At 38.1% G+C, this 25,792-nt stretch overlaps 1 protein-coding gene across 4 annotated transcripts in view; it reads right to left on the reverse strand.

Moving 5' to 3' along the window:
* Window positions 1-25,792, reverse strand: part of fam13b (family with sequence similarity 13 member B) — a 53,657-nt gene that overhangs the window by 26,558 nt on the left and 1,307 nt on the right. For all 4 annotated transcript variants that reach the window (XM_039648616.2, XM_039648614.2, XM_039648615.2 and 1 more), the window contains exons 2-7: window positions 18,278-18,436; window positions 17,911-18,091; window positions 15,578-15,787; window positions 15,198-15,375; window positions 14,519-14,666; window positions 9,341-9,456 (exon numbers count right to left, since the gene is read on the reverse strand). In XM_039648616.2, the coding sequence (XP_039504550.2) occupies window positions 9,341-9,456; window positions 14,519-14,666; window positions 15,198-15,375; window positions 15,578-15,787; window positions 17,911-18,061 (803 nt within the window). In that variant the 5' untranslated portion in view covers window positions 18,062-18,091; window positions 18,278-18,436. The remainder of the gene's footprint in view (window positions 1-9,340; window positions 9,457-14,518; window positions 14,667-15,197; window positions 15,376-15,577; window positions 15,788-17,910; window positions 18,092-18,277; window positions 18,437-25,792) is intronic.

The following is a 25,792-nucleotide window of genomic DNA, read 5'->3' on the forward strand; positions in this document are numbered from 1 at the left end:
AAGTCTAGTGTTTGTTACCCAGTCTTGTTTTGCCCCCTCGTGGGCTTTGTTTTCCTTTTTTGTCCTAATAAACCCTGAGTTCATTGTACACTGTCTGCGTTTGGGTTCATCATCCTTCCACTTCATAACAATAACTCCTCCCCGAACTCCCTGCTGCTCTGTATCTTGCTCTCTCACTGGCTGCCGGTGATCGCCGATGTAGTTTTCAGTCAAAACACTTTTCACACAGCAGGATTTTGAATCGCCGACAGGTCCAGATATTTAGCATGCCAAATATCTCACGGGCGTCGGCGACTCGTCGGTGATTCTCTCAGTTCGCGTCTTTGCTCATTCACACTGCGTGATTGTCACTCGCGTGAACGAGCGCCGATTTGCCTGTGATTTCGGGCATTTGTCGGCGATTTCTCAAAACCTGTCGGCGAGCCAAAATCGTGGCTAAAATCATCCAGTCTGAACTCGGCATAAGGGGATTCACGATTTGAAAGATTTGGCCTTATAAGTGATGTGACATACTTTTTTTAAGGTCCAATTATATTGGCACTGACATTTTTTGCAAAAACACAACCACAATTTAGTAATACATGTAACATTTTTGCCGTCTTATGACCATTTGAATGAAATGTGTGGTTTTGCTGCTGCCGCCTTGTCTTTAAAACAGTAAACCACCACTGCAAAGAAAATAAACTACAAAATAATCAAGTAACTCAATTGAATAATCGTGACAGGCCTAATCGTGCCCTTAATGCATGGTGAATTGGAAGGAAAATCTATATGCAAATGGTTTCATAATATACTTTTCTGCAACTAGTGAAAAGAAATTCTGGTAAAAATATCCAAAATATAATTTTTTTTATTTTTTGCTGAAAAGAGCTGCGAACGAATCTCTTAACCTGACACTAATGAATGGCTTGTTATATCCAGAGCGTTTGGATGTGCTCATATTAATTAGCAACTTTGCTCCGCCCATTTCCCTGTTGATCATAGTGTTTGTTTGCATCCGACTTGAAATTACTGCAGCAGCTGCCATCCAAAGCTGCTCATGCAGTGACTAAACACTTCAAAGTGGGTAGGATTAGCAAAGCGTACACAAGATATTATTCTAGTAGACAGACAGGACGTCTAGAGCTTTGCCTCACACAGAAGATGGTCTGAACTTGTTTTGGTGGGGTTCAAGTTAAGCAACATAAATGTAGACGACAGCTCAGTTTCCAGAGCTCAGCAACCTAGTGAGCTGCCCATCAAGACGTTATTATTTAGCGTTATATTAACACTTGCACACTTGCAAAGTTCTCAATGCTTCGTTTTGCATGTAGGCACCCTCATTATGTAACTGTGTTAGTGTGGGGCTATTTTGAGCCTTGTTAGTGGTATAAACTAGCGAATTCTTTTTACTTAGTAAATGCCCACAGTACTAGCATTATATGCTAAACAGTTTTTAGAGATTAAACTCTTTACATTTGATTATCATGAAAACAAATCTCAGAGAACGGTTGACTAGGTACCGATGTTTTATTAGACCAAAGGTTCATTTTGCACCGAAGTTCTCTTTTAAGGCATCCTGACAAGAAGGTTGTTTGAATAGTCAGTAAATGATGCTGTTTTATAAGACCTCATCTTGGTCAAATTGTAAGCCAGCAGGGCATATATCCTTCATAAAAAGTTTATAAAGTGAAATAAACTTTTTTCAATCAGCAAGGATGCATACAATATTTTACATCATTACAAAAAGATAACACGATCATTTACAGTGTTTCCAACAGGGTTTTGTGAGACTGTGGTGGGTGGACCTTAGTCTCTCTAGGGAGGACTGGGGGCAACATGTCAAAATCATAAATTATGAGTAAAGGTTGTGTGCCATTACTGTGGTGCATGAAGTTGATGCCTATGAGCATTTCATAACATTCACTTCTAAAGTTCCTTAGAAGGGAGCGGTCAAGGAAACAAAAAAAATGACAGTGGCTGAGCCAGAAACAAATCAAACATTTTCTTGTATTCTTTCCAAAAAATACAAATCTTTGTCTTGCTTCAGCAATGTGAAGGATTTCTAAACTGTGCAAGTTGTTTTGACACATGCCAACTCTCATGGCCGTCTGTTTATTAGGATTAAAGATTAAAGCATCGGCGCCTGTTTGCGTGTCTCTGTTTAAGAGCCGATAGAAACTGAAACCAAACAGCTAGCTCAATAATTCTTTTTGCATACAAAACCCGAGACGTTACATGTTCAGATCAAGCCTCCAACATGCTCCTGTTGTCTTGTTTTCACCCTCTATGACTGTCTTCATAGAATACTAGGTGAGTTCACATGTAGCCTGCAAAGCTGTCTACCACCCTGACTGAAACCTTTCTGTGGATGAGCGTATGGTAGCCACCAAAGCCAGAATCAGCCTGAAGCAGTACATACAAAATATGCCAACAAAGTGGGGAATAAAACTTTTTGTGTTGTGTGACTGTAGTCACTACACAGTGGATTTCAACATTTAGACAGGGAAGTCCAACGTTGTAAGTGGGAGGGAACTTCCATTTGATGATGTGATGTTGCTGGTCTGAAAGGAGTTCTTGGGATCTGGATATCACATTTACTGTTATCATTTTTATACCAGCCCAGTACCCTTTCAGTACCTTCATGACCTGGGATTTGGAGCCTGTGGAACCATCAGGGACACAAGAATTGGTGTCCCAAACACCGAAGTGAATGCACTGACAAAGAAATCTCCACAGGGATCAATAAGGTGGATCAGACAGGGATCGCTCCTTTTCACAAAGTGAATCAATGGACACACGAGAGTCTACTCTGCCCACTGCATACTTGGGAGACACTGTGAAAAGACTGCAAATCCAGCAGTGAGTACAAAAAGTTGGATGTTCCAGTTCCAACGGCTTTGAAAGATTACAATCGCTTCAAGTGGGCAGTTGGCCTTTCAGATCAGTTGATTGGCTACTATTCAAGAAGTGGTACATGACTGCGCTGCACCATTTCATAGACATTGCTGTCATAAACAGCAACTTGCTGCACAAGCTACTGTGTAGCACGCAGGGGGAGCAGCCCTTGACACACCAGAACAGTTGTCAGTGGAGCTGTGTGAGGTGTCGTTATAACCAGCACAAGAGAGTTACCTGCACTTACCTGTTGTGATTTCTGGCACAATTTACTCAAAAAAAGTCACACAGGGGCAAAGGAAATGCAGGCTGTGTGGGACATGCACTCTGTTCATGTGTGAGGCATGCCAAGTGCCCCTCTGTGTGTTATTCTGGTCAGGAACTGTCACAAGTCTCATCACAGCTAGGGTTGCCAGTGTATATGTAGGGGTGCTGTATATCTATGTTTAGATCTGATAATGTACAGTTTATTTATTGTTTTACACAAGAACTGTTCTGAAAGGGTCTATTTATTTTATATGTTTACCAATTAAATGTTCAATCAATATTCAAAAGCAAAATGTTATCTGTTTGACCGCACAGATACAAATGCACATTCTTATGTGAGACATGCCAAGTGTCCCTCTGTGTTATTCTGGACAGGAAGTGCGATCAAAGCCTTTCTGTTTAGTTCTGATAATATACACAGTTTTACAGTTTACAGTTTTTTACCACTTAATTGTAGTGTAATAGTGTAATTAATTGAAGATTTTACATGATATTTTTTTACCCCCCTCTTTTTTTTTGGTTTGACTCCACAACGCACTGTTTATAAAAATGAGTATCTTACAAAATAATTTATGTAAACAGTACAAATCTATTGCGTATAGTTTTAAAGTGTTTTATGAAAGTTTTTATGCACTTTTTTATATGAACAAGTTTGAGGTTGACATTTGTGATATTTCTGGATTTAATAAAATATGTAGAAAAAAATATTTAATTTATTGCCTTTTTATCTGGGGTACTAAGATATACTCTGGCGGAATTGTTCTTTGGCAGGTCATAAAGGGTTAATCACCTTACACAAGGAGTGACTAGGCCAAACATTATTACCTTATTGTCAATGATTTGAGTTATGTATGCATCACATTTTCACATTTAGTCTTAATGCAAAACATCTATCCAATTAAGCTTGTGTCTGACAGAAACACGCTACCAATCCATTGTGTGTTACCTAACCAGACACCTCTCAGCAAACTGCTCAATGTCACGTGGGAAGAGCTAGAGGTTAAAGGGTTAGTTCACCCAAAAATGAAAATTAAGTCATTAATTACTCACCCCCATGCTGTACCAACCCCGTAAGACCTTCGTTCATCTTCGGAACACAAATGAAGATATTTTTGATTGAATCTGAGAGCTGGATCACTCTTCCATAGACAGCCTGAGGGACTGCCTCTTGACGGCCCAGAAAGTCATTAAAAGAAAAGGTTTAAATATTCCATGTGCCTACAGCGGCTCAATTATAACTTTATCAAGCGACGAGACTACTTTTTGTGCGAAAAAAACCGTAAATAACGACTTTATTCGACTTCTAATTACTTCCTTATGGGCGCATGCGCGAGAACTGAGACGAGACCGTTCTTCTTCGACTACTTTTTGTTACCGGCTGCTCACCGCTTAGGAGTTTTACCGCCCCCTACCGTATAAGATGACGTACTGCTTGTAAACAGAACGTTTTGCGCCTCCGGCTATATCAGTACGTCATCTTATACGGTAGGGGGCGGTAAAACTCCTAAGCGGTGAGCAGCCGGTAACAAAAAGTAGTCGAAGAAGAACGGTCTCGTCTCAGTTCTCGCGCATGCGCCCATAAGGAAGTAATGGAAAGTCGAATAAAGTCGTTATTTACGTTTTTTTTTCGCACAAAAAGTAGTCTCATCGCTTGATAAAGTTATAGTTGAGCCACTGTAGGCACATGGAATATTTAAACCTTTTCTTTTAATGACTTTCTGGGCCGTCAAGAGGCAGTCCCTCAGGCTGTCTATGGAAGAGTGATCCAGCCCTCAGATTCAATCAAAAATATCTTTATTTGTGTTCCGAAGATGAACGAAGGTCTTACGGGGTTGGTACAGCATGGGGGTGAGTAATTAATGACTTAATTTTCATTTTTGGGTGAACTAACCCTTTAATAGCCATTAATTGTACACTCCACACCCTTACATACTATCTTTAAAATCTAGAGCCGTATATAAATCCAGCTACACATAAAAAAGGCACATTGACTTGATATTAGGGATGGGCATTTACAAGCAAAAATAATATCGGAGGATCGCTGGGTATTATTATATTATTATTCGAAAATCACACCCCTCCCTCGCATGCATTCACACATGCATGTATAGGCTACACACCAGATCATGTGTGCGAAGCGGTGTGACGCTTACATATAACTTAAACATAAGTTTTATATTTATGTTTAAATAATATAATGTTTTTTTATTATTATTTCACCTATGTTGATTATATGAAAAGGGAACCGCATGAGATGAGTAAGATAGGATCATAGCCCAATATATCGGGAGACATTTGGAGTGGGTCAGACATGATTTTTTAGAACACAAGTTCAGTTTTGTATAAATTGATCATTTTAATCATTGTTTAATCAAACAATTGCCTGGATTTAAAAAAAGCAGACAATATAATCAGGACACGGAGGCGCCAGCGCTGTCACTTGGATTGCTCGTGAACTGGAACTCGGAAACTCTCTGCTTATGTAGGCTGATTCGCATGAAGTGTGCATTTCTCTCTAAAGGCACGTTCACTAACGCGAAGATGGCAAGTCAGCATCGTCAACTTTATATTTGCAGCCGACAGTGACACAGAAAACACTAGTTAATTAATAAACAATTAAAAAGCATAATCTCATGCATAATCATTACTTTTGCCGGTTCTTTGTGGCAAGCTTTATGCGTGCGCTTGAGATGCAGAATAGGCTAAATATTACGAAAACGCTCATTATGGTTTATTGTCTCCCATATATATTTAAGTAATTAATATAAATATGCGATTAGACTAATGGCTTAAATGAACAACTTAGGCCAGTAAAAGTAAAAAAGAAACAATAAATCGCACAAACTATTTGATATTCTATAATAAAATCAACTAATTGAATATTTGAAAATCGTGACTCATCCCTACTTGATATCCACAAGTTTCCTACACCCCATGATGCCTTCCGTCAAAAGTGGGCGCGACTTCCGGTTGGAAGTAAACAAAGCGCGATTTGACATGCTTGACACTCGTTCATTCAACAGTTGACAGTCATTCAAGTTATAGCGATCCAAACTAGCTAACGATGTGGGAACACAACCTCAACGAAATTCAAAAGGGTGAAATAACAGTACCTTTACCCTCCGCAGTAGTTGATTGGGAGTATTATAATAACATTATTAATAATCAATACTCATCAAGGCATGGTGACAGCGAGCTGACAAACAATTAAAATAAAAATACACACTTAGTCATTGTTCTTTGGAGTTTATTCAAAATTATAAATGAATGTGCTGCTAGAATAGATTAACTGGCACATTTGGTATTCTGTCAACACAGGCTTTGATCCTGAGTTTAGGTGTAACATCAGTAGCGAACAGCCAATCACATGCTGATAGAGTTTATAGAATATTAAGAATTTAAACAAATGTACACAGGAAGATTCGTCGTCTTTTGGGAGGTGATGGAAACTACAGTCGTTGGCAGGATCACTCTGATTTCGTTTTCAGCTTATGTTCAAAACAATCATGTTTAAGCCACTGAATTAGTTTAGTTCGGTTATACATACAACCGCGAACAGCACATGATGTCCCTGAGCTCCGTAACGACATCTCTCATAAAGATTTGCGTCTTTAAATAGTAAAATAATTCTCCGAAAAACAGCTAGCCTCTTCGCTAACTAACACACAAAATACCATTGGAATGCTACTTCCGCCGCCTCGCCGGAAGTTTCACCCACTTTATTTTTTACAGGAGCGCCTCTCGGAAACTTGTGGATTGCTCTGAAGTACTAGCTTTATAACCTGACATCAAGGCAAGTATAACTGACATTTAGGACACTGGAATTTGAGGTCACCCTCTGAAAGTTGACATTTAGCACACTGGAATTTGAGGTCACCCTATGAAAGTTTCCCGATCGAGGTGCAGAGGAACAAAGGCCAAGAGAAATCACAGCTCAGACAGCGGATAGGTCAGTTATGGGTCTCAACACAGCGGGCTGATGGAGATCACAGAGGCTTTGACACAGAGACGACAACAGACCAGTAATGCCATGAGCTCCTCGCACACAGATAAAGTGTTGAAAAAAATACAAGCTTTTCATAATTTAAAGCAGTTAAGCTACAGTCAATCTACTCTTTAGGGAAAGTAATTAACTGATCAACATAACCTGCAAACAAAAAGTAGCAAAATACACTGAAGCTACTCAAGTGGGAAATATCTATTTGAATATAACCATTAACTATCCGATATTGTACAGCTAAAAATAACAGGGAGCGAATGACACAGGAAACCAGACACTTTAAAACTACAAACTGCCCTGCCCGCTCATACCTGAAAATAACTATATCATGATGTATATCGTAATCGTGAAATAAAATTACTTATATGTGATATAAGATTTTGGTCATATCCCCCAGTCCTAATTTATAATCAAATTTACTAATTTCCAAGTGACATTCCTGAAACTAAACACTGTCATATTAACAACATTTTTTTTTTACATTGTTACTTTTAGTAAGTCAATTCTCAAAAGTTTAACGCTGAAATTTTAGCAATTATTGTACAACACCGTAAAATGTTTAAGGTTGATCCAAATTATTGTTTTGAGTCTTTTATGTTCACAAAGGAAGGATACATTTATTTGATCAAAAATTTAGCTCAATATTAGTACAATTTAAAATAACTGATTTGTTTGAAAATTTTTAGAAATGTAATTTACTCCTGCAATGCAAAGCTTAATTTTTAACATCATTACCCCAGTCTTCAGTGTCCCATGATCCTTCATAAAACATTCTGATATGCTGATTTGCAGTTCAAGAAACATTTCTGATTATTATCAAATGTAAAAAAAAAATGTGCTGCCTATTTTTTGTGTGTGATACATTGCACAATGTTTCAGGATTATTTGATGAATAAAAAGTTAAAAAGAACTATTTTTTAAGATAATTGTTTCTACTGTCACTTTTGATCAATTTATTGCAACCTTGCTGAATAAAAGTATTACATTTCTTTAAAAAAAATCTTACTGACCTCAATCTTTTGAATGGTAGTGTACATTAACAAAACTAAGGGTGCTCCGAATGATTGGCTGCTGGTCGGCCAATAATATCTTTATATAATTTGATTGGTGGCCTCTAAAAAAGGCCAATCAGAAGAGTCGATCAGTTGACACAAAACTCACAGCTCTATGCACTAAAATTGCTTCCTTACATTCACTGGTCTGGCAGGTCTACCAGGTGTCTGAAAAGGACAATAAATTAACGTTTTTTGCAAAGAGTGGAGACATTGCAACGAACTGCAACCCTACAGCAATGACAGTGAGAAACTAGAGCGGTGCGATTTTAATATCTTTGTTGCACTTTCTTTCTTCCCTAAGGGTCTACTGTTGCTAAACTGTAGGACGTGCTAGATAATAAATAGTTATTTAAAAACTGCATTAAGTTGCGAAAGAGAAACTGTTCCCTGAACGTACACTCTGAGACAGAGTGGACTACGGACAAGCAAAGTGAACTTTGAACTTGCTGAGTATTCGCGTAAACGCCGTCAGTCACATAATACACACAAGTCACAAGTGTGTCAGTATATTGTATCCGTGTATTTGGTTTTAAAGTGACAGCAGCCTAAAATGCCTGCGGCCGTCTGTGTCATTAACGTTAATCAAACAAGAAAAGTCAGAAAAATCCCTCATTGCTCGAGTAGATTTACTGCAGTAGGATTAGGCTATATTTAATTTACACAGTGAAGACAATACAGTCTTGTTTTATATTTATTTTCTGTTGACTTCTGTATTTGTTATATATACGAATGCTATATTTGTTGAGCTCTAAGCTGTTCCTAATTACCTCTAAATGGAATATGTTGTGTGCCAATAAATAGAGTTGTCAATTCATGATACTTTTTCATCTCCTAATTTTTTTTTTAACTTAAAATACATTGTTTTTAATAGTATTATATATTTCGGTGATCTATATCAGCCAATACTGCTTCCAGTGATGAGTAATCGGCCCCAAAAATCCTGATCACAGCATCCAATATATATATATATATATATATATATATATATATATATATATATATATATATATATACACACACACACATTTACATTAATATACATGCTCGTATTAAATATCACAGGGAGATGCCTGAGAGGGACCACAGCACAGACAGGACAGATCCAAGATGAAGACATTTCTAAAACTGGGGTTGCTTTTACCTGGAGGAGGGGGCGACGTGGGCATGATTAGGGGACAGGGAGGAGGGACCATCGTCTCCGTCTCGTGGGAGTTCCTCGCAAGCTTCCAACTTCTCTTCTTCCAGGAGCTCAGTGATCTGTGGGGGTGAGAAAAGGGGATATTCAAATACCATATCCCTGTTCCCACTACTTCAGCAGCATTTACTTCTAATTCATCATAAGTATTATGTGTCAACGTCTTACAGCCCTGTGAGATTCGGGCATTATGCAATGCCCCGCACCTATGCTGATTATCTGCAGGGATTAGCTAATTTACATGCATATCACACATAACTACAGGATGTTATGTAATGCTACCATGTAACTAATTTTATAAAGTATCTAGTTATTATTATTTTTTTTTTACTTAATAAATGTTACTAGTTGAATCTAATATGAGACAATTGATTGATCATTACTGTGCATTACAGCACCTGACTTTCTTTGAAGTCACATCTCCTTATCATGCTTGTTACTAGTGTGGTTTTCCTGAAGACATGAGAGAGTTACATAACACAAGAGTATACAGAACTTATGAAAAACAGGTTTCGTTTAAAAATGTACCAAACAGTCAGCTAGAGGAAATCAAACCATTGCCATAGTTGTTCAGGGCTACACATCCATGTGTAAATCTACCTAACAGTATTTAATATCAGACCAACTTTGGCACTAGCACATGATTAAACGCACACTGCATCTGCTGCAGTATCGCTGCCATGTTTCCATAGCAACCATTTCCCTCTACATCCGATTGGCTGAGCGGGGCTGCTGTTCAGTGGCCATGCAGATATGAGTCACATGCAGTGAGCAGAATGGCTGCCGAGAATTACTATTTTCACACATCTCTATTTGCCTACAGCCACTGTTCCCTCTCGATTGTCTTTTGGATAAGCTCCAGACTTTGCCATTTTAAGCCTTTCACACTATATTTCTCCGCACTAGTGTCTTATACTGTATATCTAAGAGATGTGGCTTTTTAGGGAGCACACATTTGATTCGATCTGATTTCAAATCTGATGGCAAGATCACTCTAAATTGTTATGTAGACACATGCATTTTCTGTGAAGCTGCTTTTAAACAATATGTATTATGAAAAACGCTTTACAAATAAATGTTCAATTGAAATTCAATTGAAATAACAATGCAAAAAATTAAATAAATTGCATAGCTCATTGAGGTGCCTCTTTGTGAATTTGTGGACTGTAAGCATTATTAATGGTAATAATTATTAAATTAAGAATTAATGTTGTTTAAAAAAAAATCAGCAATGCAAAACTTGACAGATGAAAATGACTCCCGTGTTGTTTGGATCAGTCTTTGGATTAATTGAGTGACTCAAACGTTCCCTGCCGAACACAGTCTTCATTAGCGTCTTATGCTGTCAAAAAAAACAACCATGTACTCACATGGATGCTGAAGCCAGGACGGGGGAAAACATCCTCGATGGTTCATCCGTGATGTTTTAATACCCCCAAGAAGCTGAAGCATGCAGAAACTCAGCCTTTGTTTGGCCTCAGAGGCCTTGTTAATGTGTGGTCTACTGATTATACAACAACATCTGCATCCAAAATACAAGAGCAGAGAGCTGACTGAGAGACTTTAATTAAAGGCTCTCTTCATTAATTAGTAAAAAAAAGCTGTCAAGCGCACGCACAAACCAAAACGGAAAAACAACCCACACGAATGGAGAATACATCCTCCAAGGATGAGAAAAACAGGCTAGGCAACTGTCACACGTGTGTGGAAAGATGACCTGATTTATTTTTGTGTTGGTCCACAACAGGTCCGAACACATCTGAGCAGAAACAGGAATTTGAAGAACAAAAGGGCAGTCACTACAGTTTAAATGATAAAACACAAAACAACCAGTGTTGCGAATGCGATAGAGATTAGGTCATGGTCAATCACCAGTCATAGATAATAAGTCATTCTCCTTAGATGGGCAGGACATGCTCCATCTCTTAGTAATGTGCAATTATCAAAATTACTTAATCTTAGGCACATAACAAACTTATGCAACACAAACGCTTTACTGCATGCCAACCTTGACAAGGGCCAAACAGTCAACAAGTCAGCTCCGTCTCATCTCAGTGAACCCCGGGTGAGACATGTGATTAGAGTGTGAGAGGCTCTCAAGCGAGAGAAACCCTTAGAAATAAATCTGTGATTTATGCTCATATTCATTTCAGCCTACGCAATCTCCTTGAGCACTGGCCCGAATCCAAATAGGTCACCCAGGACCTTCACCCTGTTGCTCAAACTTGTTTCTGCCCCTTCTGTTTCCTATGCTTCCCAAGATGTCTTGGGAGGACCTTCTCAGCAGTGGGAAGACTGAAACGTCTAGTACCTCAAGCATGTCTGCAGGTACTGTGGCAAATAAAATCCTCTGTACCAACCTGATCTACGCTTCAAGGGAGCCTGTGGCTCAGCTACAAGCTGACTAGAGCTCTGGGTGATCCTACCTAGAGAGCATTTTAAGTCATCATTGTTGTGAAAGGCTGGTCCAGAATATTGGTGCAAATGGTGAATCTTTAATAGAAAAGATACTATCTTTTCAATAGAAATTCAAGCATTCTGGACTTTTAATGTTTGAGCGAATGAGTTCCCTGAACAAACTTTTCAATTCTTCAAGCTGGTCACGCAAATTCTGAACCAAGCTGCTTGGTTTGAAAATGACTCCTGTGTGAGCTGTACCTCATTTCATATGTACTATTTTACAACATTTGTGAATACTATGTTTTTATGCATAGAATACATTTACATCAAACTCAAAACTGTACTGCAGTGATGGTATACTTTTGTAAGCCAGTTAAAATCTCCCTGGTTCCCTCCACAAATAGCCAGATTCAGATTATTTTATTTCATGCCATGTCAGCAGTCAGAGCTATTATTTTCATGGCAAAAAATCATTTACAAAAATACAAACATCATATAAATACATCAAAAGCAAAACAAATATAAACAAGAAGTCATATTATACTATATATTTTTTTTAAATTAACATATGATAAAAAAAAATCCAGAACCTTTTCAGGCATAATCTCATTAAATGTCCTTCAAAAAAGTAACTTCATAAAAGAGCCTTCAGCTTGCGTTAAGTCCAGGACAATCTAATAAAAAATGTTTGACAGATAAAGGAATTTTCCACAAATAGCCAATAGGATTTTTCCATTGGCTTATGGATTATTGCAGAAAAAAAGCTCTGTGACTAACAAACGTTTATGATACCTACACGGTTAATTAATCTTTTATGCATTTTGAAGCCTAAATAGAATTGACAGAAGTAAAAAAAAACCACAAAAAAAACGCAAGTTATAAACAAACTGATTGCCGACAACTCTTTCAATCTTTAAGAAAAAAAAAAAAAAAAATCCCTAAAATTTTAGGGTAAAGTAACTTAACTTAGACTTTAGTCCCAAGTGCCACAAACGGTAACTTGCCCCAAAAAAAATAGCCATGCCTGCAGCACTATTAGAATCAGTTATGAGTTATAACAATAAAACATCTGTAATAAATCGGTTTAATGATGGGTTAGCTCACCAGTTTGTCTTTAAATTACCCCGGGAAGTCTGTATAATTCTGCTCGTTATGAAAACGAGACATTCCTGGAAATCAGCAAAGGTGCCAGTACCAAGCTTACACCACTCAGTTATGTAACTGCAGCTATTATTGAATTCTACAAAATGGCTGTTTCCACTTCTTTTCAGCAAGAATTTGAGACACAAGACATCTTGTGGAAAGTATTTACAGCCCATTATTGACTATTTCCTGTGTATATGAAGAATGCAGATATGTAAAGCGAGGTCAGAAATCTAGAGATCCTTAAAAGGATGTAGAGTGTCACACAAATGAGATTTAAAACAATCTGCACTTTCAAAGAAAACAAATCACAGTGGTTCCTTTGGTGCGAGGGAACCTGCTAAAACACACACAGACACACTGAATGGAGGAGACACGCCTTTGGATGGTTTTCAGTGTATTACATAACACTACAGACATAATCTTCCAACACTGCTTCTCCTTTTTCTTTGACTCAGATCTGGCCTATGTAAAGTGCTGCTTCCCCCTGGAACTGGGGTGGGTGGCACACATTTAACATGCTTTAAACAAACACAAAGCGTAAGTATATAATCGTCTTTCAAAACTCAAATCACAATATCGCATTTGCAAGGTTTGTGCACGTATTTCAAGAGGAATAAAGCTAAAACCGACTTAGACTAATCCCATTGATCTAGAACACAAATATATAAATTGCCCCCAAAGCCGTATTTGTAAGTGTAGCATACTGATCAGGAAATATGAGGCTGATAACTGATATTTTAACACTGTTACAGGTTGAAACTGATCCAATCATTAATACTTTCCTAAGAGACTCTTTTATCATCATTTAACAAAGCACAATAGGTGGAAATGTCAACAGCTACGGGAACATTCTGTCTTCACACTCAAAAAACTTTGTTATAGTGTAACATTGCCAAAGTGTAAACACCCAGTTTTACACACACCACACTTTATCCAATATCCAAGTAATTATATGCATCTGCTATTTGTTTACACTCTTTGGGTTTAGGTGAGCACAAACCACTATTAATGAAGCCTTTACAATACATCTCAGTGATATGACTCCAGGAAAAACTTATTGCATTAACATATATCTTGTAATTACATTGAGATTTACCGTCACAAATTTATTGGCCATTTAATTCAATTGCAATTTCATTGGCATCTTTGTCTAATTGGACATCGCTTAAGCTGAATTACTATAATTAAATTTAAAAGCGGACTTACTACAAATTATATGCATTTCATTTATTTTCCAAAATAAACATCTGAGTGCAAAAATTCACATCCAGTGGCCGCTCAATTCATATGAATTAGTTTTATGATCTCTTTCATTCTGAAGCGTCAAATTGTTCATTGGAGGGACAGAAAGCTCTTAGATTTTATCAAAAAGACCTTCATTTGTTTTCCGAAGATGAACAAAAGTTTAATTGGTTTGGATGGAACAACATGAGGGTTAGTAATTAATGACAAAATTGTTGGGTGAACTATCCCTTTAACCTTTCAGAACTTTGAATGAATAACATATTTTTACAGTATTCTCGCAAGCAACACTAATTTCAATGATTGCATCGTCAACACAACAGCAAGAAATCTTACCTGGTCATTAATGGAGCTGTAGTCATTGGTGTTGGAGAGGTCATCGTCCTCCTCCGAGTCAAAGAATTCCTCCTGGTTCTCCAGCAGTTCTGCCAGAATACGGCTGACCGACTCCTGCTCTTTCAGATCCTCCACATCTGTCTCTAAACTGCAGAGCGTAGAAGGCAGGAACCGTTAAAGGTGAATTGTCCGTGTGCCATTTGAAGTTAAAATACTTGTAAATCAGCTTAATAAGTCTGTAGACTGATTTACTCAGTGTAAACACCGACTCTGTGATGATATCAAAACATTGCTCCATTTGTTTGAGCATCCAACCAGCCTGACTCTAAAACATTGGCCAATTAACCATTGACGTAAATACAGGACAGGAGTCCTGTCTGATTGAGTGTTCAGGAAGCAGTTTCAAATCAATCAATATTTTCATTGTTATTCCGTTAGGTGACACTAATGCTGCAGAAAGGACTCATTTCAGAAATAAGTTTTGTTCACGGATCTCTGCAGAACTGATCGGACAGTCAACTTCTATACAACATCTAAATTTGCCTTCGCTTTGTTTATCATTTCACCATATTTAAAATTTTCCCACACAATCGAAACTGTGGAAAAAAAAAAAAAAAGATTCTGTGTGGGCGTTCACAAGACAAAATGTGTATTGCCAGAAAATGCATAAGAGTCTTACTGGAAAACGTCTGGGCCGAAGACTGCGGCGAGAGCCCCTATGCTCCAGCTCTCCTCCTGAAGAGACGCCACACCGGACAGAAAGCGGCACAGAAAGCGGAGCAAGCTGTAATTGACCTGCGGCAACTGTTGAAGGAAGTACTTGATGTTTCTGCCCAGCTCTTCCTCACTGCTGTAGTCTAAAAGAGAGCAAACAAATCATCAGTCATATTGAGGAAATAGTTCAGAGGGACGTGCAATAATGATGATGTGAAGGTAAGAGACTAGTGAGCTGGCCGATGCAAAGGAGTGAAAGAACGGGCGTGCTTCGATGTTTGTAACATGTTCAGTACATTCCAGAAGCTAAAAAGCAGAAGAGGGCAGTGTGAAAGCGTCACCCACCCTGATAGAGCTGCATGATTTGCGCCTGTAGGCCTGCAGGGATGATGGGCTCGGGGAGCTCCTGCAGGAAGAGGCGTAACAGGCTGACGGCAGACGCCAGGTCGGCCTCTTTCTCCAGATTCACTTCAACGCCGCTGTCGTAGCGCTGCCTGAGCCATTCCACGCGTTCTGCGTTCCCGTTCACTAGAAACAGACTCAGGTGCAGGCCTCCTACAAAACGCGAGAAACATGCTCACAGAACAATGTATAGACTGTAATCGCTGAATCACCGCACAGGGCAGCTTGCAGGTTAAACTAATAATCCCTTTAGTCAAGTCTGTCAACAAAACAGCTACGTTCTCTCTGTCTGCGATTTATGTGCAAATGAAAGAGTCCTGCTGAACTAGTTTACATTCTTCAGTCCAAATGTTTTGAATAAAACCAATAATGGATTTTTTTTACGGCAGACTCTTTTAAAACAAACTGCAGATTTTCCACAGATCAGATCATAAGCTTCCTAACAGCTCTGTTGGCAAATACGCATTAGCTGGTCTGTCTCAGTTCCCATCCCTGGTGCTCTGCGTGTGTACATAAAAGTCTAAACCGCATAAGGGGAAGCCACCACGTCGCTCCCTGTTGTGTCTAAATTAGCCTCAGAACAAAAACATCCTTCCAAATGAAAAAGTGGAGGGGAAACGCCAGTATGAAGAACTCACAGAGGAAAAGCTGGTGTTTGGAAACAACAGCGGTGGCTAAACCCCTTTCAACGACTTGACAACACTGCCGACATATATTCATTCAACATCCTACCTGTGCTAGAGTTTAAACAAGGGCAAAACACATTTAAGTCTGCTTGATGTGTGAGCACTTTGCTAATATCAGTAGTTGAAAAAGTGTAAAACAGGAAGGACTTGGCATTTATGCATCTACTTGAGGACGTTAATTAGTAGGGGAGAGACTATAATGATATAGTGTCGAACTGTCAATGTTCTTCTTTTCGCTTTTGACTCTGTAATATTGCAAAATAAAGGAAGTCCATCTATTATCAGGGAGTTCAGAGAGGCCACTCCTATCATACAGACCAAACAACATTTTTTACTTTATCAGAGGAGTCTGCAAGCTCTGCTTCTTTGAGTTGTTCGTTACAACATTTATGTAGAAGCCACCCAGATAGGTTTACTATGTCAATTTAATCTTATTAAGATGCTTTTTTGAGCCTATATACTCAAGTTACACAACCTTGTCACATTTATGACTACTTTAAACCTTTGATGCATACGATCACACAACTGTGATTAGAGTGTTCAGTGCGTCATAAAGACTAAATTGATATGTTTTAAGTTTTATACTCCCACCTCACTGGCCACTTTCATGTATTTTGGGAGTGGATGAATGCAAAAGGTTATAAAGGTTCACCATAATAATAATAATAGTAAGGCAATACGTTCTAAAATAAGTCACCTTAAAAAAACTCACAGCTAGAATCTTTTAAATTTATGGGTGAAAGGGTTAAAGTTATTTTTTTAAGAATTATACACAATTAATATGAGACCATATCATATAAATTACAGTACCATTGTTAGTTTGATGTATGTCGTAAGTGTCTTTGAAATAAGTCTCTTAAAGGGATACTCATTTTACCACTCCCCCAGAGTTAAACAGTTGAGTTTTACCGTTTTCGAATCCATTCAGCCGATTTTCTGCTATTTAGAAGAATATCAGTAACCGTTTCTGGTCTCATTGACTTCCATAGTATATTTTTTTCCTACATGAAAGTCAATGAGACCAGAAACTGTCTGGTTACTGATATTCTTCTAATTATCAAAAAAAATCAGCTGAATGCATTCGAAAAGAGTAAAAATCAGCAGTTTAACTCTGGGGGAGTGGTAAAATGAGAATATATCCAAAAAAAAAAAGTGGAGTATCCCTTTAAGCTGACCAAGGCTACATTAATTTGATCAAAAGCAAAAAAACAGCAAAAAAAGTAATTTTGTGAAATATTATAATTTAAAATAACTTTTCTATTTGAATATATTTTAAAATCCTGAAAAAATGCATCATAGTTTCCACAAAAAAATAAGCAGCTCATCCTTTTACCATTACAATAATAAGCCATATTATAATAATTTCTGAAGGATCATGTGACACGCTTTGCATCACAGGACTAAATTTCACATTTAGTGTCTAAATGGGTCAGAATGATTTCATTGGCAAATATGTACTTTCTGGTCCGTCTTTCATCAATAGCAGCATTGTAGGGTCAGTGGCTACAATGCTGCTATTGATGAAAGCTAAAAACAAATAAAGGATAGAGAGAAAGTATCATAAATCATCAGGGTCCCTCCCTCACTCACCGTGCTCTTCAATGTACTCTACGATGCTCCTGACCAGTAGGGGGACCTCATGTCCTGGCTGCCCGCTGTGCTGCACCTCCTCCAAAGGGATCCCAAACACTCTGGCCGTGCTGAGGGAGTCGCTGAGGGAAGTAGAGAGGCTCTTCCTCATCGCCTCCACAGCCTGGCTGCTTCAGTCCGTCTACAGAGAGAGATGGCGTCACCACCCTGTTCATTCAGTATGTTTAGAAATCTAAACTTGATCTGTCAAGACAGCTGATGTCTTCGTGACAACAGCAGCTGGTCTCACATCATTTTAGTTTCACTTACAACTACATAAAGTAGAATTTCAGAAGACAATTGTGATGTTTTGTCACAGCAGGCTCACCTTGTAGTAAAAACGCCCAGAAGTTAACTTTATCTCCTGCTCCACTCACTAGTAGTAAAAGAAATATTCATCTATGGCTGCTTCAGGTTGTGGCAGAAGATGAGCCTGTAGTTCCTCATTGACGGACCGCAAATCCTGTTCAGGACGTTAGTGGTTAAGCTGGAGGAAATAAAACACAAGAAAACAGCAGCATCAGCAAATGCATTAAAACGGATAATGATCTTTCTGATTAATATTAGCTGGGCCAAATTTAAAGACCACTTATTCAGTTAATGGACATCTGCGGTCTGAAAAACAAGTTTAAATCTCAATTAAGAAGAGAAACGGTGAGTCATCTGCTCACCCCTCTGCATATGGCATCGCATGAACAGCATTTAATACTAAGTCGAAATTTAATCCAAACAAGGTTTCCAATCATGCTACTGAGAGCTTTGATGCTTCACTTTCATTTTTATTTTTATTTAAAAAGGAATGTTAATGTACCAAGCACTTCCAAGTGGTTAACGCATTACAAGTAACATGATGAGTTACATAATCAGATTACGTTTTAAAGTAATGCATTACTGTTACTTTTTCAAATAAGTAATGCAAGTTTTATTTTCTAATTTACCCCATGTTGAGAGCAATAGGGAGTAACTGCAGAGGTGTGCGCTGTGTGATCATGATACTATTTGTAGTTCTAAATTAAATGTGAGCAGGCATTTACTCATCTCACGTGCACAAAAACAGATTCAGTATTCCTCAAAACTAATTAAAAAAAACTGTGAAATGCAAACTCACAGTAATTTAATGTTATATAACACATTAAATGTACTTTAAGCAATTTCTTTGCTGCTGACATTTGAGGATCCAATTTAGCCATACTAATAAGCAAAAATAACTTTAGATAAACATTACATTTGGGTTACTTTTTTTTGCTTAAAGGAGTAGTTCACTTTTAAAAAAACTTTTGCTGATAATTTACTCACCCCCATGTCATTCAAGATGTCCACGTCTTTTTTTCTTCAGTCGAAAAGAAATTAAGGTTTTTGATGAAAACATTCCAGGATTTTCTCCATATAATGGACATCATTGGGAACCAAACGGTTCAAGGTCCAAATGACAGTTTTAGTGCAGCTTCAAGGGTCTTTAAACGACACCAGACGATGAATAAGGGTCTTATTTAGCAAAACGATCAGTCATTTCAAAAATGACTCGAAAAAAGATTCGTTCATTTTGATGAAAAGGTTTGAACAAGAGAGTCACGAACGCGCATCGCAGAACAGAGCAAGGCGAGCAATTGTGATTATAAAACTAAACTTTTTAACTTATTTTTTAAATGACCAATCGCTTCGCTAGATGACACCCTTATTCATCGTCTGGTGTCGTTTAAAGCCCCTTGAAGCTGCAAATGAAACTGTCATTTGGACCTTGAACCGTTTGGTTCCCAATGAAGCCCATTATATGGAGAAAATCCTGGAATGTTTTCATCAAAAAACCTTAATTTCCTTTCGACTGAAGAAAGAAAGACATGGACATCTTGGATGACATGGGGGTGTGTAAATTATCAGCAAAAGTTTTTCTAAAAGTGAACTACTCCTTTAAGTAAGTGTTGAACTTTCTTCAATTCTTCTGCAATACAGAACGGCAGCACAGCAGTAAGGTTTGTTTGAGCGGCACCCTCTACTATACAGGTGTGAATTTGCATTTCTTTCAGCCTGAGACTTATTCGTCTCACTTTTGGTGTGAAATGCCAAAAAAAAAAAGAACTTTTCTTTGTTATTAAAAACAAACAAGCAAGCCCAGAGCAGGCGAGGAAATTGTAATGCAAAAGTAATCTAAGGATTAATTTCCATAAAAAGTAATGCAATTAGTTACTTTTTTACGGAGTAACGCAATTTGTAACACATTACTTTCAAAAGTATCTTTCCTGCTGCTAAGAGAATGAACAAAGTAATAAAAATTCTTTTTCTTGCGCTACTTAATGTTTTTGGAAACCATGATCCACTTTTTTCAGGATTCTTTGATTAATAGAAAGTTCAAAAGAACAGCATTTGTTCTCAGCATTTGACAGAAATATTTTGCAGGTTAGGCTAATTATCATAAATGCTTTTACTGTCACTTTTGTCTGAATAAAAGTATTAATTTCTTTTAAAAAATATATACATCTTCCTGACCCAAAAACGTTTGAATAGTACAGTCCCTCAACCCCCTCTAGATACACGTTTCCCAGGAAGAACATTTTCTCTGAAATGTATATACACAGTGTTACAGTTCGTTAGATGTAATCCATTACCTGTACTATCACTTACTCAAATGACTTTTGGAAATGTTAAAGAGCATTTTCACTTTGCCGAATAACAGACCCCTTTATCACTTTAGGCACGACTAGCTGCTCAACACCAGGCATGTGGAACAGGAACAAAATGTCCCGAAAACGAATTGAAATAATGTGCGAATTGAACGCTAACAGCAATGTCTTATTTTGCAGACAATTGAGAGTAGATGTGCTTCTAACCCCATATTATCACACATGATGACCTTTCGCTCACAATGTTCACCATTGTTGGAAAAGCTAAACGCGGCTCAGCATTAGATTGTTAGCAGAGAGCACAGTATGACCTTGGCTCATTCCTCAGAGCTCTGGAGAACACATAAAGGGACGATGCTGGAATTTTCTGCAGGCAAATCTCTCCGCATCTCCTTGGTGACATGATGTTTGCAAAGCTTAGTTGCCTCACTATGGTTACTGATTACTGATTTGGTGTCACAGGGAGAGTTTGTAGATCCAGTCACAGAAAAGCATGCCACAGTTACACAAAGAGCGGATTCCAGAACATTCCCTGGAACAACAGCGTCCTGAAGACGACCTAACAAGGAGATTATCGGACCACCTACAGCACAAAGGCCAAATCTCAAATGCCAATGATTAATTAATAACAGTGGATATCTTTAGGCAAGTGTTCATAGGCAAGAATCTCAAGGTTAACACTAGATCTAAGTGTTTTCCCTCTAGAGCACTTTATTGTAGGTGTACCTGGGAATCAGGTGACTGGCAGTAACAGGCAATCAGTGAAGTGAAAAAACAAAGATTCAAATTCTGATATAACACATTATGGCACTAGTACTAGTAGTAAAAAAAATCCTTAACAACCAATTTTACAGTTTTTCTAATTCTATTCTTCTTCTCCATAATTGGATGCAATTCAGCCTTAAACTACACCTTAAACTTACACTACAACTAAACTTGTTTTGAACCAGTAGTGATAATCTACTGAAATATTTGCATATTGAATTGCAGATGGTTCTCTTTCTTTCTTTCTTTCTTTTATTTGAATACTGAATCCGTTTAGCCATCTATAGACCCCTTTAGACGGCGTTGCATTATGTATTGCTTCCAGACAGAAAACAAAATGTGTTGAGTGTCATGACAACGGCAGCACTTCATTTATGCAGAACCAAAAGCTAAAACATAAGCTCACTTAAAGATTTAATACTATTCTCCTGCTGTCTTCACAAATGAACAATACAATATGGTGTTGGACAGGTCCTCAGTGGCATGGAAGAGATCTAGATTATTTTGCCAGACTGTGTCTTGTGTAATTATCTATCAGAATCCGATTTCAGTTCGAAAATGCGTCATGCAGGAGAAAGTAACTTAATAACAAGAAGCATAACAAGACAAACGCACAAATGAAAACCCCTGAGGCGATATGTCACAGAGTACAGTACCACGGATTGCATATAAGAAAAAAGAAAGTTTCCCACCTTGTGCAGAAGCTGGATGGAGAGTCGTCATGTGACTTCAAAAACGCCATGTCGTTTTCAAGAACAAATCCTATCAAGCCTGACCATCACAGACAAGATCTGATCCACAAATAAATAAATAAATAAAGGAGGACAAATATAAATTATTCATAAGTAACCAGCTGGCCACACAACTGATGAGTCCTGACACTTAAAAAAAACAACTTGAGCTTTGACATTGACATTATTGATTAAGAGTCCTATCTAGCTGGGATGCAGGGAATGGAAATTTCCAGAAGGTTATCCTAAACCACTGGATGTTCAAGCGTGAAGTAAAATGGCAGTCTAGCAGTGTGGTGGTCCCTGGCAACACTGAACGCAGCCCTAATAATTAGGATGGAAACGGGAGAAACTGCAGACTTGGCTGATCAACTGACAACGTTCTGAAGGGACCGTGAATAAGCGCAGCAGAGGTCAGAGTGCAGATTAACTGCTTAAGAAAACAACTTTATCAAGCCTACGTCTGTCTTTGCTACTGACCTAAAAGACAGCGACATGGAGATGCAGGTTATTCAGCAGTATTTATAGCATACATGTCTGCCGTTCACACAATCAATGGCTATATGAGCGGCTTTCCGAAATAATGCTCAACTCTGTGATGTCAAGAATCAAAAATGAAGAAAGCTATGCAGTGTTTAAAGGTCACCCACCCACATTTGTTGACTTCCGAGTGACAGGCATAAAGGGGTTCTTCTTCACACAGAATGCATTTCTGCTGTTAAACATTTCATTCCAGAAAATTGCCATGACTGATTTACCAGTCTTTCTAAAAAGATCCTGTTCACACATGATCTCAAAACATAGGGTGAATTCTTATCTGAAGTTAGCATCCCTATGCCCTACACACTCAAAAGGGCAGATCCCTTGATGTGGGGACTTGGGAGTAAGCAGGAACAACAAGCTTAGGCCAGAAAGAGTTGTGCGTGTAAACCTCACTCCCCTGGCCTCAAGCTAGCAGCTTTTGTCTAGAGTTATTGTTAGCATGCACGCCTGCCACGCCGGAGAACCCAGTTCAAATCCCGCACAGGGCTGGTCGAGCACTGTAAAAAATAATTTTCATGATTTGTTGTGACTTGTCACAACATTTTTGCTTTTGTCAAGTGGTTCAGATAACTTAATATTTTAAGTTTATTAATCCATTTTTAATTTTTTTTCAATTAAGTTTTTTTTTAAGTAAATCCAACAATCATTTTTTACAGTGTAGGACCGGATTCACACGGGTGCCCGCATGTCATACTGTAGACGTTTGGAACACACTTGGCGAAGGGAGTAGAGCCAGACCGATTTATCGGCAGGCCGATATTATCAGCCGATATTAAAGTCGGCGTGAAACGGAAGTTGAGATTTTCATTTTTTCCTTGGCGTGACGTATATCCGAGTGAAACGGCGTCTGAAATTAGAAAAAAAATGTAGGGCAGGGCTTGATTTCATCCTTCTGGAATTGATTGGATCGTTGGAGGTTGGGCGTTGCAAAATTTTTTAAAAAAATAAAAAATAAAATAAAAACGGATGAAAAACGCTTCAACCATGTTATGAGTGTTGGAGTTGTATAGTTTATCCACCAGAGGGCACGTGTATAACGCGCCACACATCCTGTGCATAAAAGTTAGCTTTTCTTTTACACGTGTGTGAAATCCAACAATGCCAAGTGTGCGTTGCAGACTGTCGTAATGGATTTAGAATCACTAAATAGTAGGTTTTAGAAGGCAGGCAGCAACTGATGATTGAAAATGGTTTGATGTAGCTTGATGGAAAGATTTTAAAAAGTGCAGGTAAAGGAATAAGCAAGCTGACATTGTAATTATAAGGTAGCTTATAAGGCAATGTAATGACTAATTATTATTTTATTTATCAGAACTTTAATATATTTTGATGTTCCACTGTTCTGTTGTGACAATAAAAGAAACAAGTTTCTTTTTAAAATGCTTCATCATATTATTTTAGTTAAAACTCATAAATAACTACAAATAACTAATGTTAGGAAAATCTGTTAATGTTTTGTTGAGCATTTCTGAAATAAAATATCGGATTTTAAGAGCTTTAGATAAGTAAATAAATATATGGGATATACAAAAAAAAAGGTTTCATCCTTTCTAAAGTCGAAATAAAATCTAAATGCTACATTTTAGCATTAAAATAATCACTTTATAAAATTTAAAACCAAAAAAATATTTGTATATCGGTATCGACCTTCAAAATCCTTTATCGGTCGGGCTCTAGAAGGGAGCTATAAAAAATTTAATGACTTCCTTGATGTAACCATGGCATGCACCCCTCGCTAACAGAGTTGCGGAAGGGCCCTTTATCAAGGGATTCAGTTGTTCACTTTCATTTGGAATCCCCCTACAAATGAGTCACTGTCTGAAGTGCCCTTCAATGTAGCAAAACGCTGTCTGGAATTTGCACATATATTACTAGGCATTTTCCAAACAGGAACATATGGCCATTATTGGAGATCCATTATTAAAATCAAAACTAGAACTTTACATCTCCTGAAACTGTGAGTGGTGCTTACCCTTGCTGTCACAAAGCTTGGGTGTTATGGGTGGATGCAGGGTGTTGAAACTAGTTTCACTATGTTGCATACTGGCCAGGAGAGCCCACCTCTATTGGTCTCTAAGATATTCTGATCAAATATATGACTCTGGTCCCTTCTTCAATTAAGGTGTATGGGATTTTTTTGGTTTTTGTTTTAGGTTGACAAACACAAGAAATGTTTTTGTGTAGATTTGTTTAACGCAAATGGTTGTCGCTGGGATTTCCATTTGAAAAAAAAAACGTTGTTCTCTAAATTTGCAAGTAACATTGACTAAACAGACAAATGAGGTGGACGCACCACAGTTTCATAATGCACCACAGTCACAAATACCAGATGAATATTATGTAACCATAACTAGGCCCGTTTGACAAAAATAGGACGCAAGTATCAGGCTAATTTACAAAATGCAAATACTTCTTCAGGGCGACTGAAATAATAGCGTCGTTTCTATGGAACTGACAGCATTGGATTCAGACGAAACTATGTTTCCGCTTAGATATTTTTTCAGTTGTGTAACTATTCTTCAGCTCTGATTTCCACACACACAGACAAAAAAAACATATCCTTAACAAGCCAACAGAAAGCAAACTTTCACTTTTGCTATCTGAAAAAAAATTCAAAGCAGCTCATCAAATGACTGCGCTCACTATAGCAATAATCACTTAGTGCAATGTTCAAGATCTGATTTCCAGAATGATAGTTTTGCTGTGATGAACACAGTAAACATATTACAGCACGTTTAACAGCAGAGGACCAATGCACGACGTCGACATTACAAATGAAAGCAGTTAACTGTAACCTAGCTCACACAACACATATGGTGCTCCAACTGTTTTCATGACAGGCAGTTGGATGAATCTAAAGAGAATCTGTCACTTCGAGATGAGCCAAGCAGCACCAGCGCTGAAATCTCCTCAAGGACAGCTGGGTTTAGCGGTAATCTGAACAAGACACATTCAGCAGGTTTTAAAAACCAGGTCACTTACCGCTATATCCACTATGGCTAAAAAAAACAGCAATGAATGCCAATGGCTACAAGTCATCCTAGTGGCCACTACTCTGTTTTGGGAAGACACGACCAGCCTGGATTCATGCTGGTGTGAACGCAAGGGTTTGTCTAGTCTTTCAGACATCCTGTCCATGGCTTGTTGGGAGATCTGATGCGTTTGGTTTTGCTTGGCCCTGCTGCA

This window comes from Pimephales promelas, chromosome 9 (assembly GCF_988280905.1).
Source record: "Pimephales promelas chromosome 9, fPimPro1.hap1.1, whole genome shotgun sequence".
Taxonomy (NCBI): domain Eukaryota; kingdom Metazoa; phylum Chordata; class Actinopteri; order Cypriniformes; family Leuciscidae; genus Pimephales; species Pimephales promelas.